At 41.2% G+C, this 13,150-nt stretch overlaps 1 protein-coding gene across 5 annotated transcripts in view; it reads left to right on the forward strand.

The window, feature by feature from the left end:
* The window catches only part of TSC1 (TSC complex subunit 1), a 29,025-nt gene extending 17,742 nt beyond the window's left edge, over positions 1–11,283 (forward strand). For 4 of the 5 annotated variants that reach the window (XM_040605261.1, XM_040605259.1, XM_040605260.1 and 1 more), the window contains 10 exons: positions 1,359–1,457; positions 1,557–2,127; positions 2,862–2,905; positions 3,547–3,713; positions 4,608–4,790; positions 5,160–5,270; positions 5,846–5,968; positions 6,998–7,185; positions 7,297–7,458; positions 8,175–11,283. In XM_040605261.1, the coding sequence (XP_040461195.1) occupies positions 1,359–1,457; positions 1,557–2,127; positions 2,862–2,905; positions 3,547–3,713; positions 4,608–4,790; positions 5,160–5,270; positions 5,846–5,968; positions 6,998–7,185; positions 7,297–7,458; positions 8,175–8,661 (2,135 nt within the window). In that variant the 3' untranslated portion in view covers positions 8,662–11,283. The remainder of the gene's footprint in view (positions 1–1,358; positions 1,458–1,556; positions 2,128–2,861; positions 2,906–3,546; positions 3,714–4,607; positions 4,791–5,159; positions 5,271–5,845; positions 5,969–6,997; positions 7,186–7,296; positions 7,459–8,174) is intronic. The other variant, XM_040605262.1, reaches the window with a different exon arrangement.
* The last annotated feature ends 1,867 nt before the right edge of the window (positions 11,284–13,150 follow it).

The following is a 13,150-nucleotide window of genomic DNA, read 5'->3' on the forward strand; positions in this document are numbered from 1 at the left end:
TACAATAGCCTATTGTAAATGAATCCTGTTTTTATTGACTTGTATTCCAGTTACCAAACACTTTCCCACAGGTTTTTCTCTCCCCATCCCACTCCCTGCGAGTTCTTTGTAGTTCCAGGATCCTGCCTTAACCTGTGATTGAACTTAAAAACTTCTTGTGATGCTTTTGATTTAATTTTAACTACTCATCTTCAGAAATAGCTTGCAGAATTTTTTTTAACTGGCCCTCATACATTCTTATGCATGTTTAAATATACAGATCTATGCTGAAGGCTGGAAAAGGACTTTTTTTAAAAAAGCTAATTCTTTGAGGATTTTTTTTTAAATTAGAAACAACAAGTTGTACGTGAAGACTTATTTCAAGTTTTATGTCACATGTTTGGATCAAACTGTAAGGCTACACATAAGGATAGATAAGATACTCCCTTTCAAAGGCTCTTGGAACCACTTTTGTTTTCTATCTACAATTATATTGCTGTACTTGAACCTTTTTTTTTTAAAGTCCTGTGGAATATTGAAATCAACAGTGGATGGTTGAGGAACTCAGCTTCTAATAGGTAAATCTAGATGCCGTTTTCCATTCTGTCATCCATACCTGTGACAGCTGTAGAAAGGGATTTTGGCACTGTATTTGAGACTTCTGTACTGTGAATCTTTACCATCCTCAAAGTGGAGATGATAGTGAAATTTAAAGCTGGTTTGCCTTTGTGAAGTTGTATAGCAACAACAGAATCTGAACTTTCTGAATTCCCAGTTAAGAGCAGGCTAGGTTTTTTCACTAGATTCTTTATCTGTGACTAAGCTATGAGCATGAAGTTTCTATCCTGCATGCTTTAGTGTGTATTTCCCTGGCAGCTGTCTCAGAGTTTTGATCGGTAGCCACATATTGTCAAATTTGTATTACATCCGTTTGCTGAACTTCCTTTTTTCAGGTTAAGTGCTGTGTCCTTGTGTAGGCAGATCAGAAGCTAAAGGGGAGTTTAATGATAATGTGGAAGAATAATAGTCACATTACACTTAAGCCACTTTATTTAGTGTGTTAAATTGCAAACAGCCCATTCTTATTCCATTCTTACTCATACAGGCAGTTGCCTAGGCTTGTTGTGCAACAGCAAATGTTAAGTTTACAAAATTGCATTTCAGCATCAGGGCCGACCAGTGACTGATCTCTGAACTGGTTTCCACATGGAATGGAACAGGAGTCAGATATCTTCCTCCTTTGAGGAAGCATCTGAAGGAGGGGCAAGCTTATTCTAAGGAACTTACAGTAGTAAAAGACTTCGGGTTTGTGCTCTGATAAGGCTGGAGAAAATGGCATTTGTACAACTAACTTTTCTTTTTTCTTTTATTTTCTTCAGACACACCCAGTAGTAAAAGTTCAGTAACCTTAAGTGATCTTCCAGAGTTTTTGGGTGGTTTGTCTTTTGAAGATAGTGCTGAAAAGGACAGAGAGGAAGGTAATTTCTGTCATCCTTACGTACATCTTAGCTAAGTCATTGTTTGTAATGTCAAAATACAACATCCATAACTGTGCTTCCCCCTGCCATCCTTCTCAGATGCAATATCTAAAGAGATCTCCGAGATCACAACCGATGCTGAACACATGGTGCCTAGAGGAGGATTTGACTCTCCATTTTACCGCACAAATGAAAGTCTGTCAGGCTCTCAGAAGAAGACCCATTCAGTAGCCTCTAGTGTTCAGGGACACAGTCAGACCTCTGAGCCTCTAACATCTTCCCTGGACAAGCCTGGGCCTGAGAGTGCACGGGAAACACCCAAACAAACGTTTACTCCCATAGACAAGCCCTGTGGAGGCTCTGGTGAAAGCCCTGCTGGTAACAGGGAAGGAACCTCTGGGGAGACAAGTATCCGCACTCCCAGCCCTTACAAAGTACCAGCACAAAGAGGAGTGGTGTCTGGGAGTGGGCAGCCTCCCCTCTATGAGCACCTTTTTGAGGTTGCATTACCAAAGACTGCCTACCTCTTCGTTGGCAAGAAGACTGAGGAGCTGCTAAAGAAAGCCAAGGGAACCCAGGATGATGAGTGCGTGTCCTCAACTTCTCCCGTGGAAGTACTGGACAGACTGATACAGCAAGGAGCGGATGCACACACTAAGGAGCTGAACAAGTAGGTGACTGAAAATCTTACTTCGCAAATGTTCTTGTTACTCCTTTCTGGGCTTTATTTTAATAGCTGTGCCTGAAAAGCAGCCAGGTCTGGAAATCTACAATGAAACCATGTTCTGTGAAACATGACTCTTATCTGAGTTAGGGGTTCTGGGTGGAGGATTTTTCTATTTGCAACGCTGATGTGTTTATTTTGATATAAAAAAAAGGGGGCCTGTGACTATTATACTCTTACTGCCTTCACTGACAGCTTGGGGTGAAGAAGTAGGGCTGTTGGCTGTGCTACAAGTGTGGGTTTGGTACCACTGTTAGTGAGATTTGTTTATCAGGTTTAAGTCTCACGCTAGATACTCAAAAGCAAATGTAGAGCCCATGGGGAGATTGACACTTTCTTCTTTCTAATACACGTGAAGCTAAGAACTGGAGAACCAGATCTAAGGTGTAGGTGTATCTGCTGTATTCCTTCTTTCCGTATAATTACCCTGTATTCCTTTGTCCTTATGCTGTTCTCTATGCCTGAGATAATTTTTCTCCAGCTTCTAAGAAATTATGCCCTCCATCCTCTGCCCTTGCAACCTCGCCACGGATCCTCCATACTCTTTTCATGCAGACTAACCATAATTGTACTTTTATTAGGCTGTAAGCTCTTTTGAGGTGGGCATTCCATTTTGCAGTGACTTGCAGAGTGTTTTTGTGTTTAAACTTACTGTTTAATGGTGCATTTTCATTTTTCAGATTGTCTCTGCCAAGCAAATCTGCTGACTGGACTCACTTTGGAGGTGAGGAAGTTTCTCATGTGTTTTGGCAATCTGTTCCTCTATTATTAGACTTGCTTAAACAATGACCTGCATACTTTTTTCTTTTTTTTTTTTTCTTTTTTTTTGTAACACTGCAGAAAGATGGTGCCCTCCATTAAGTCATGGTTTATCTGTTTAGCAGATAGACATCTTTTTTCTAGTGAGATGAGCTGCTTTTTTTCATGTTTAAAAAGTTAAAACTGCCTTCCCCACAATTCTAGATGTTTCTGCTTTTGGCCATTTAACATCTGCTAGCCTTCAGTGTGGTGCAGATCATCGAGCAGATCTTTCCACCTTTTCAGTACTATTTGAATCTAAACCTGATGATTGGTTTTTCTTGCTGCTTCACATGTGTCATAGTTTTGTGCTCTTAGGCTTCCGTGGTGATGGTGAGCTTGGCCTTTTTTCCTAATAGAAGGAGAAATCCATCTGAAACATATACATGTTGCCCTGGGAGAAATGTTTAAAATTTTAAGTTTGTGTTGATGATCAAATGGAGCAGGCAGATTTTTAACTTGAAATTTCAAAGAAGTCTAGTTTGCTTGTTTTAGAAAATATTTCCCATGTGTGGAACAGGGACAGTACAGCTGAGTAACCTCTTCTGTCTTCTAACTCTCATCCAGGTTCTCCCCCTTCAGATGAGATTCACACCCTGCGTAACCAATTGCTTTTGCTGCACAACCAGTTATTATATGAACGCTTCAAAAGACAGCAGCATGCCCTTCGGAATCGTCGACTCTTGCGAAAAGTGATTAAAGCGACAGCTCTGGAGGAACATAATGCTGCCATGGTGAGCAGGGCTACAACTCTAGCAGTGATTTAAACACACTAGTGCTAGAATGAGTATTAATTGGTTTGGCCAGTATCTTTCAGTACCACTAATTAAAAAAGAAGCCTCATTTCTCTACCTTATTAAAGTCAGTGTTTGTGGAGTGGCTTGGGGACAAGTTACGTGCTCTGTGATTATTCAGACCAGTAGTTTCTGTTTGACTGTAGGCAGCTGAATCAGTGGATGCCTGCATGCTTGACCCCTGCCAGCACTTACCTTTGCATAATGTTAAAGGCTTCACAATTAGTGGAGCGGTTACTTAATGCCTAGCTAAACCTCACTGCATTATTTGAAGAAGTATTGTCCTTTCAATCCTCATTTGAGGAGTAATAGCAAAAACTTGGAAAACTTGAATGTTTTTACTAGGATAAAATTTGAAGTTGTAAGTGCATTGAAGGATGTCTCATTACGGATTTAGCCATGTTTCCTTCTCTATCTCTGTATTATAGTGAATTCCATCAACAGTTTCACCTTTTGATAATTCAGTTCAAGAGCCAAAAATAGACTTCCAGATAGGTTTTGGAAGATGGACTGTTGCTTGAGCTGTGAAACCCAAATCCCTGTGGAAAGTGTGAGGTGCAGTGGAAGAATCTGCTATTGCTCATTGTGCCTCTGGACGTGACTGAGTTTTCAGCCCATCCACTCTCCTGCCATTAAATCTCTTTTTCAACTAAGAAACAAATCAAACCCCAAAAGCCTTAAGAACATGCTCTATCTATGAACGTTATATCTGTGGAAAAGTGTTACGTCTTCATGCTATTAATTCATAGCTTTACTTAGCTAGCAAGTTAGGACAGATGTTCTAACTGATAAGGCAGGTGTCTTGTCTGATGCTTTGTATGGGGTTCTTAACAGAAAGATCAGCTGAAACTACAGGAAAAAGAAATCCAGGCCTTGAAACTGAGTCTGCAGAAAGAGCAGGCAAGGTACCACCAGTTTCAGGAGGAACATGAAAATATAGTGGCTCAGCTTCACAGCCAGATCAGACAGCTGCAACATGACCGGGAGGAATTCTACAACCAGAGCCAGGAATTGCAGGTATGAAGCACAACACTGAACAAAATTGTTATCTACTTACTGGTTTTAAAAATAACCTTCCTAATAACAGGGCATGAAATATCTGAGAGAAAGTTACGCATCTCTATTAGAGATACTGCTCTGATTCAGAATAAGACGGTGCATAATTGGAAATGCCTAACTTAGTCGTCATCCTTTTATAGTTCTGTTTTGTCCTGTCTTCAGTTTGGCAATAGGGAAATGCAGTTTCTGAAATGGTTTCGGGGCTTTCACAAGTGCTCAGTGTAACTTGTTTTACAGCGCTGGGGGTTATGGCCCTCCAGCCATGTGCCGCTGCTAGTCCTTATTAAAGTTTCAGAACCCTGAGTGAGGTCGTTTTCATTTGAACAGACCAAGCTGGAAGACTGCCGGAATATGATTGCAGATCTGAGGTTAGAATTGAAGAAGGCTAACAACAAGGTGTGTCACACTGAATTGCTGCTTAGCCAAGTTTCTCAAAAGGTAAGAAAAGTTGCTGCTCCCAGGGTTCCCTTGTGTCTGTCTGGGGTTTTTTTCAGATTATTTTTATCAGGTGCTTTTTCTTTATTCTTCTGAAAGAAGCTAGTGCTTACATCCATAGAATCTGATATTAATTGCACAAAAACAACACAGAGAAGTGTGTTTTGATGAAGAAACCTCAAACTCTGTTCAAAGGCTTCTGAAACTTCTCATTTTGGCTCTTTTTTTTTCCACAGTAGGAATTTGCAGATTGAGCAATATGAACTTGTATCCAAGCCCTGCTATATCTTGATGTCTTGGAGATCTTGCTTATATCAGAAGTTGAATGGACTTCTTGTGTTAAGTGGAAACATGATTATCTTAGGGGAAGCAGTACCTAGATGGTGAAGTTCTGTATGGATTGCCACCAGCTTTATGAAAACTACTTTATTTAACACTTACTACCTATGATGCATTATGTTCTTGTCTTTGTCTCCCTCCCTTATAAAAATATCCTGTGAACACAGTGGCGATCAGCTGTGACTCTCCTGCTGAACTATTCGTTCCAGTGTTTGATTCTGTTCAATTTCTTTTCAAAGCTTTCCAACAGTGAATCAGTGCAACAGCAGATGGAGTTCTTGAACAGGCAACTTCTGGTTCTTGGGGAGGTCAATGAGTTGTACCTGGAGCAGCTGCAGCACAAGCACACAGACACTACAAAGGTACACTTGCAGAGTTGCAGAGGGTGCCTTTTGGGGAAGACTTCACTTGAGGTCATCATCAAGCGGTTCTCAGCCTTGTGTTCATTATGAAGGAGGTGCCTCGTAAATTAACAGTTCGTTTTGAAATTGATTTTCAGGGATTGGATTCCATATTTGAAAATATTCAGATATTTTTGTGTGCTATAGGTTTGTGGAATATCTCCAATGTCCAATGCCTGAAAGCTAAGAAGGGAGGATATTGGGGTACACCTGAAGTCACTTTTAGTCACTTGATGTAAATTCTTAACAATTTTTTCTTGCCAGAGGCCAAGACTTTACTGTGCTCTTAATGTAACTGGCAGCAGGCTATTACTAGTAAAGTAACTGTGAGCTTTTCTGCTTGCGAAGGTGTATAACGTAGAGTAGTAGTGCTAGAATTTGTAGAAAGATCTTAACCAGGATTTTACAGGTTTTTGTGAGGTGCTGTTTTAAAACAACCAGTCTTATTCTTCTCACTCAGTTGTTTTCCTATTAAGAGTTAGTATTAACTTCACTAAAACTTCTGTGGTTCATATGGTTTTACTTCCTGACTTCAAAGAAACCTTTTTTTAATTAGAAGCAAGTAAATTACACAACAATATAACTGTTCCTGCGTGAGAGCAAGTAATTAAAGAAGGTGAATAATAAGCTTTAAAAGAAAAAGAAAAGTCTTTGACTGGTATTTAATGAAGGTCATGTTGCAAAAATGGCTTTAAAACAGCGTTTGTCTATTCTAATCTGGTGCAGAAGCAGCAAGTTTGCTTTGCTGAAAAGACACTTCATAAGGAACAATAAAGTGCTAATAAATTCCAGTGATGTATGGTTATTTTCACAGTAACTTAATAGTGTACATCTTCAGAGTATACAGTTTTCTATATCTGTTTTTAGAAATGCTTCTTTTATTCCATCTTGTTTAAAAATGTGCCTATGTATAGCATCAGAAACATGTCTAAATATTAATAAAAATAACACACAATCATTATACTTTAACATTGTGTTCTTTCCTTCGAGGAGGTTGAAATGTTGCACGCTGCTTTTCGGAAAGAACTGGAGAAAGCAAAATTGTGTGTTCAACAGCAAAGCCAAAGGCTTGATGCTTCCCAGAAACGGATAGCTGAACTGGAATGTCAGCTTGCTAAAAAGGACCACCTCTTCCTGGAGCAAAAGAAATACCTGGAAGATGTCAAAATCCAAGCAAGGTAGGGGTTTCATCTAAAATTTTAGCTATGCATTGACAGATGCATTGTCATAGTTGAGGCAGAATCTGGAGACACTGGACCTGATGGATTTTGGTTTCTTTTTCTGCTCAGAGGTCAGCTGCAAGCAGTAGAAAGTAGGTACAAGGCCCAGAAAAGAATCACACAGGCATTTGAACTGGAGATCTTGGATCTGTTTGGCCGGTTGGAGAAGAGCAGCTTACTGAAAAAACTTGAAGACGATAAAACCGAAGCAGCTGAAGCAGCAGAAGAAAGGTAAGGGTGAGATGTAAAATGTGCTGGACTGATGACCAGCTCCTTGGAATTTGATACCCTTGTGGAATTCTTAGCACTTGGATGCATTATCTCAAAACATTTCTGTTACTCCCCCTTTTATAGGCTGAATCTATTTCAGGACTCTGCCCAGGTAACTGACAGTCATTGAAAAAACTGGAAGTGCTCATGAAGTACTTTTCAGACCAGTCTCTTTAATCTAAAAATTGTTACACTGTTGTTAAGTAGTTGTTTTACATAAAGCATCTAGGTGTTTCTGTGCTTTCCCTAAGATCATACCTTTATTTTTTTTTTCCTGCACCACATTCTGCTACAGCATCAGGGTAATTTCTTGCACACCGGATTTGTGACAATCGCCTATGCTTGGGCTAGGTTAAAGAAAGATCTGCAATCCAAGGAATGATGTACAGATCTCGTCCTTTACCTTAACAGATCAGGATAGAGTTCCATTCTGCTTTGTGATTATTGTCCGCTTTGGACTTGCAAACACTGGATGTTGCAAAGCTGAGCATGTGACACTTACTTTGCAGTTACCCTCTGTCACTTCTGCTTTGCTGCAAAACTGTGACAAGAAAACTGTTGGAAGTACATACACAGAAGCAGAAATGGAAAGCCAATCAGGGTCACCTGCCTTCCCTTTTCCATTGCGAAGTTGCTACCATTTCCTTGACACTGTATCCTCTCTCTTTCCAAAACAGGCTGGATTGTGGTAATGAAGATACTGTGGCAGGACACAGTGAAGAAATAAATGGTAGAAACGGAGAGACCAAACCTCCCAGCACTCGAGGCAGTAGTAGCAGTAAGGGTGGCAGCAGCAGTGAGCTCTCCACCCCAGAAAAACCCCAGAACCAGAGATTCAGCAGTCGCTGGGAGGCATCCGTGTTGCTGGAGCCCTCAACTGCTGTCCCACTGACTGTAGGTTCGCTCCCCAGCTCCAAGAGCTTCCTTGGAATGAAGGCACGAGAATTATTTCGCAACAAGAGTGAGAGCCAGTGTGATGAGGAGGGTGTAACCATCAACAGGCTTTCTGATGCTCTAAAGACTGAACTATATAAAGATCCAAGCATGGAGACAAAGGCCCCTCCAAGCCCCGATAACCTTAGTCTCTCGCCTAAGATCCAGGAAAGTAGTGTTGGACAGCTTCATATCATGGACTACAATGAAACTCATCATGACCACAGTTAAAAAGGAAGATAGTCAATCAGTGTTATTTTCATATTCTTGGCATAGAACAGGAGGCGTGAATGCAAGTTTAACTAAAAGCTTTTATGTTTTTTTGGTCTGAGCAGCTAGCTCATGCAGCGGAATAGGATTGATGTCCAGAAACGGAAGAAGGCTGCTGAATGAATGCAAAGTGGATTTTTGGGTCTGGAATTGAAACGCCCAGCCTAACTCTTTCTTCTTTCTCAAATTCAGTCCTTAGCAGCGTGTACTAATTTGAAGGGACAACTGTTAGCGTTTGCAAGTATTTTTTCCCTTTCTCCCTGTCCCCAGTTGAGTGGCTGCGTTTATGAACTTGAGTGCAATATGAGGCCAAATTAACATTTGTGAGTCTATTATGAATGCTTTGTATTTCCTTGCAAGCTTCCCAATTTAGAGCAGTTATCTGTGCTGCCTGTCCGGGTGACTTCGGTTGCTTTCATCCTGGAACGAAGCAGCGCTAGAGTTTCTAGTGCATTCATCTAAAGGTCTCTTATTTTGCCTGTCCCTCATCCTCAGAGCCCAGTCTTCATTAAGTTGGACTCTGATCAAATACCTAAATGTTTAAAGAACAGTGTACCTCTGCAAAACGATTCATTCGCCCTGATTCATGATCATTGTTTATATTGTCCTTAACATTTCCTGGCAAGTTACATTTGAACAGACACTTAATAAGGAACTGGAGCTTGTCATGCGGAAGAGACCGTATTTGCTGAAGACTTGTTAAAACACTAGCTTCTGATCTTTCTGGTATTTGTTTGCCTGACAGACCGGTACTGACCTCAGACTGGTTCGTATGGGAAAGCAGTTGGGGTGGGAGAAGAGGGAAAGGGAAACTTTACTGAATGAAGTAAGGGAGAGCGTGCAGAACATGTGTATAGCATTGCAAGCTTATGAAGATTTGCAGAGGAGCGTTTGTTTCTCTAATCAGGGAAATACTTGTGCTGCCTGGCCCTGTTTCATAGCTCTGGTCTTCATTCCAGATCTGAGCAAGGCCACTGTGTTTTGAGTGCAAGAAATTGGCTTCATTCTTCCTGGGAATGCGTTTTCAGGCTTGCCTTACAGAACATGGTTTCCTTTGAGTGCTGTTCTGCTCAGACTGCAGCGCATTTTTCAGCTCAGTGATGTCAGTTTGGCTCCAGGTATCTCCCCTTCGCCCTCATCCCGTTTCCTTGGAAGACAAGGCCAGGGATAAAGCCTGCTCAAACTGAGAATCGGAATTCTGTCACGAAGCCTTTCTGCATTGGTCGTGTTTTAAGTCAACGATGAGCCTTCTGTGAAGGAGGACTGTGGGATCAGGGCTTCTCAGTGGTCAGACTGTGTCCTTTGTGACAGAAGAAAGAGAGCCTGCTGTTAGGAAAGCAGTGTGCTTGTTTTAAGTGTTAGATATGTCTGGGTCTGTGTGAACTTAGACATGTCGGGCTTCACGGTTACCCTGTATCACACGTGGCCTCTTTTCTTAAACGTTTTGTGGGTGGCAGCTGCTGTTTAAGAATAGTCTCACATATAAATCAAGTCCAAATACACTTGCACTTGTAGATCAAATCCCTTCTTAACCTGGTTAGGAACAGGACTCTGTCAAAGCAGCTGGCAATAACGCCAGCAGGCGCCTGACAGTGCTTTTCGTCCCGTTTCCACTTCTTCCGTAACACCTAGGGTCTAAATACATTTCTGCCTGTCTCAATGACTCTGTGTCCTTTCGGTTGGTCAGTCCTAACTCTGAAAGTAAAGGTGAACTTCAGTGGTTTTGTCCAAGCTTGAATCTGCATGGAATAGAAAATAGAGAGTTGGTTGTAAGTGACAGACTGGTTTTGTCGACATGTCCATAGGTTTTTCTAAGACTTAGTGGTAGCAAACGTGGTAGCGTATGTTTCGGTAAGATTTGGAGGTTTCCTGCCCTCTTGCCCCAGCGGGTCCCAGCCCCAGGAGTGAATGGTTTGCACCTTGCCCTTGGAGGGCTGGCTCAGCTGTTGGGTGCCGTTGTGCTGGAGGAGTGTGTTCGCCCATCCTTCTGCTCTGCCAAGCCCAGAAGTTTCTTGCTTTATACGACGACTTCACTTGTTCTGAGGAGAGGTGGTTTTTGTTGTCAGTTACAAAAATGCCCTGGCAGTAACGCAAGCTCATTGATAAGGTGGCTTTTTTCTTCTTTTAAAAAGGATTTTTAGCAACGGGATAGTAATGGAAACCACTTTAGGTTTGTTTATGGACCACAAAGATTATGGAGGAACAAATTTTGCAATTTTTTTTTTTTTTTGGTAAGTCTAAAAATCATGGATCTGCTGTATGTAGTTAACTTGCAGTTTGTTTGAAGGGGTCCCATCAGTGAAGTGGAAACAGATTTTTTTTTTTTTTAACTGACTGCTTTTAGTTAAATCTAAAATTGCTGTCTTTGTCAAGTTAATCTGTTCCCTGCCTCGCTCTTTGTAAGCATGTTAAACAATCCACATTAAATGCCATAAATATGAAATACGAGGAAATGGTACAATCGTAAGCTAAAGAGAACTTAAACCAAAAGGAGGTTTTGCTGTCCTTATTAGAATGTTCTAAAATGTCAAGGCAGTTGCTTGTGTTTAACTGTGAACAAATAAAATGTATTGTTTTGCACTACTTTGTGTTAAATTCCCTGCAAGCTGACCTCTTTGGGCCCAAGCTGTGCTGAGAGGAAACATGCAGAAACAAGGTCATTATCGAAACATCTTCCAAGATCTGCGTGGTACAGAGCAGATAAGTGGTTCTGCCCCTTTTTGCATGGGGTTCGTTGTTAGAAGCTTATTTTTCTGCGTGGAGCCAAAGGCTTTTTTCTTCTGTGAAAACCAAACTTGACAACATGCCGGTATAATCCATAAATTAACTGCGAACAATTCAGTACTGCAAATCTGCGTATGAGCTTTCTGTATGGCATTGTTCACGCAGTCTAGAGATTGCACAGCAATTAGACAAATTAATAGCTGAAAATGTCAAAGACTGTTGTTTGCAAAGCTGGGGACACTGTCAGAAGCTGGCTGACTCGCTCTGTCCTTGTCTACGTGCTTTTCTGGTCCGTGCCCTGCTCAAGAGTCACTGTATGTGCAGGACAACAGTTTCTCAAACTAAGGGCAACTTTGGGGCCATTTTACTGTAAGCGTAAACTAGCAGGTTAAGGTTGTTCTCATGGGGGCTCTTCTTGGGTTTTTTTTCCCAACTGGCATTTTTGTTGGTTTTTTTTTTCCTTGAAATAAATAAATATTTGAAAGGTTATTCAAAGAAATTTAGAAATTCATACATGCACCTCAGCATTCCAGTTAACGACTGAGTATAATTCTTAAATTTGAACAACATGTGCAAGGGGATGGTGCATGTTACATACAGTCTGTCTGTGAACATGCTTTGGCTGAGTAACGGTGTTTATGGAGAATTTTATTATATAAAAGTTACCATAAACATTAGCTTAAAGTTAAGTGCTATAGAAAGTTGTTTGGGGGCCTTTTGCACTGGGACGAGTTCTACAGCAGAGTGTAAGTGAACTGAAAACAAAGCACAAAGTGAATTTGACTTGCTCTTACCTTACCTTAAATCTATTTTGCATGCCCCTTAACAAGCTTAGCATTGAAAAGCTGCACGTGCCGGTGTGAAAAATAATTAGGTATATATTACAGACAGAAGTACATTCACTAGGGTACAACGAGAAAAATAAAGTACCTTCCCTACTTGCTAATGCTCAACAGTATGTTTGGTGGTTTATAACCCAGCTGATAAACATGCAGTGGACATTAGGGAAGAAATCATTTCATTTCCTGAATTTAAAGTATGTTTGCTGATCGATCTTGATTTATTGGAACTACTGAGCTGCTGGTGCAGTGGTGGATTCTAAAAGTAATTGGTTACAAAATAGTTCAGAAAATCAGTAGAAGCTGAGTTATTTTTTCATATGTTCGTACGCACAGGAGCTTTGCAAATAAAGCTTAGTTAGCATTCACATAGGCTTTACTTTTCGCACAAAACTTTATCCAAATAATTCTGACTGATGGCCTTGATGATTTTGGTGTTTGTGAGCTTTACATGGTGAAATCTTTTTTCTTTTTTTCTGGAAGTCCTTGTCAATCCAAGAGCACTGTCTGGTTTTGGACTGACTTGGTGATCTTTAATGTGTGCCAAACGCTATTTATGGTTTCTTCGAAGTGGTCTGTGCTCTGTCTCAGCACTGCCATGCTCACTTTGCAGTTGAGCTTTTAGTAAAGCTCAGTTTGCAGTGGTGCTACACGCCCTCCACACGCATTCAGAACTCCCGAAAACAAAGCTCTCCTGTCAGGGGGCGAGCGGCCTGCCTGAGCAGGGTGGTGGTGACAGGGAGCAGCCGATGGCTCCTTTGAAATGAAAGGGAAGAAAAATTGATGTGCCAGCAGCAGGAGCTGGGGAAGGAGCGGGACCTGGCGTGCTGCAGCCCTGCGGCTTACGTGTAACCAGTGTTACGAAGCCCCTTTGGGTGGGGGCTGGG

This window comes from Falco naumanni, chromosome 9 (genome assembly GCF_017639655.2).
Source record: "Falco naumanni isolate bFalNau1 chromosome 9, bFalNau1.pat, whole genome shotgun sequence".
Lineage (NCBI taxonomy): Eukaryota > Metazoa > Chordata > Aves > Falconiformes > Falconidae > Falco > Falco naumanni.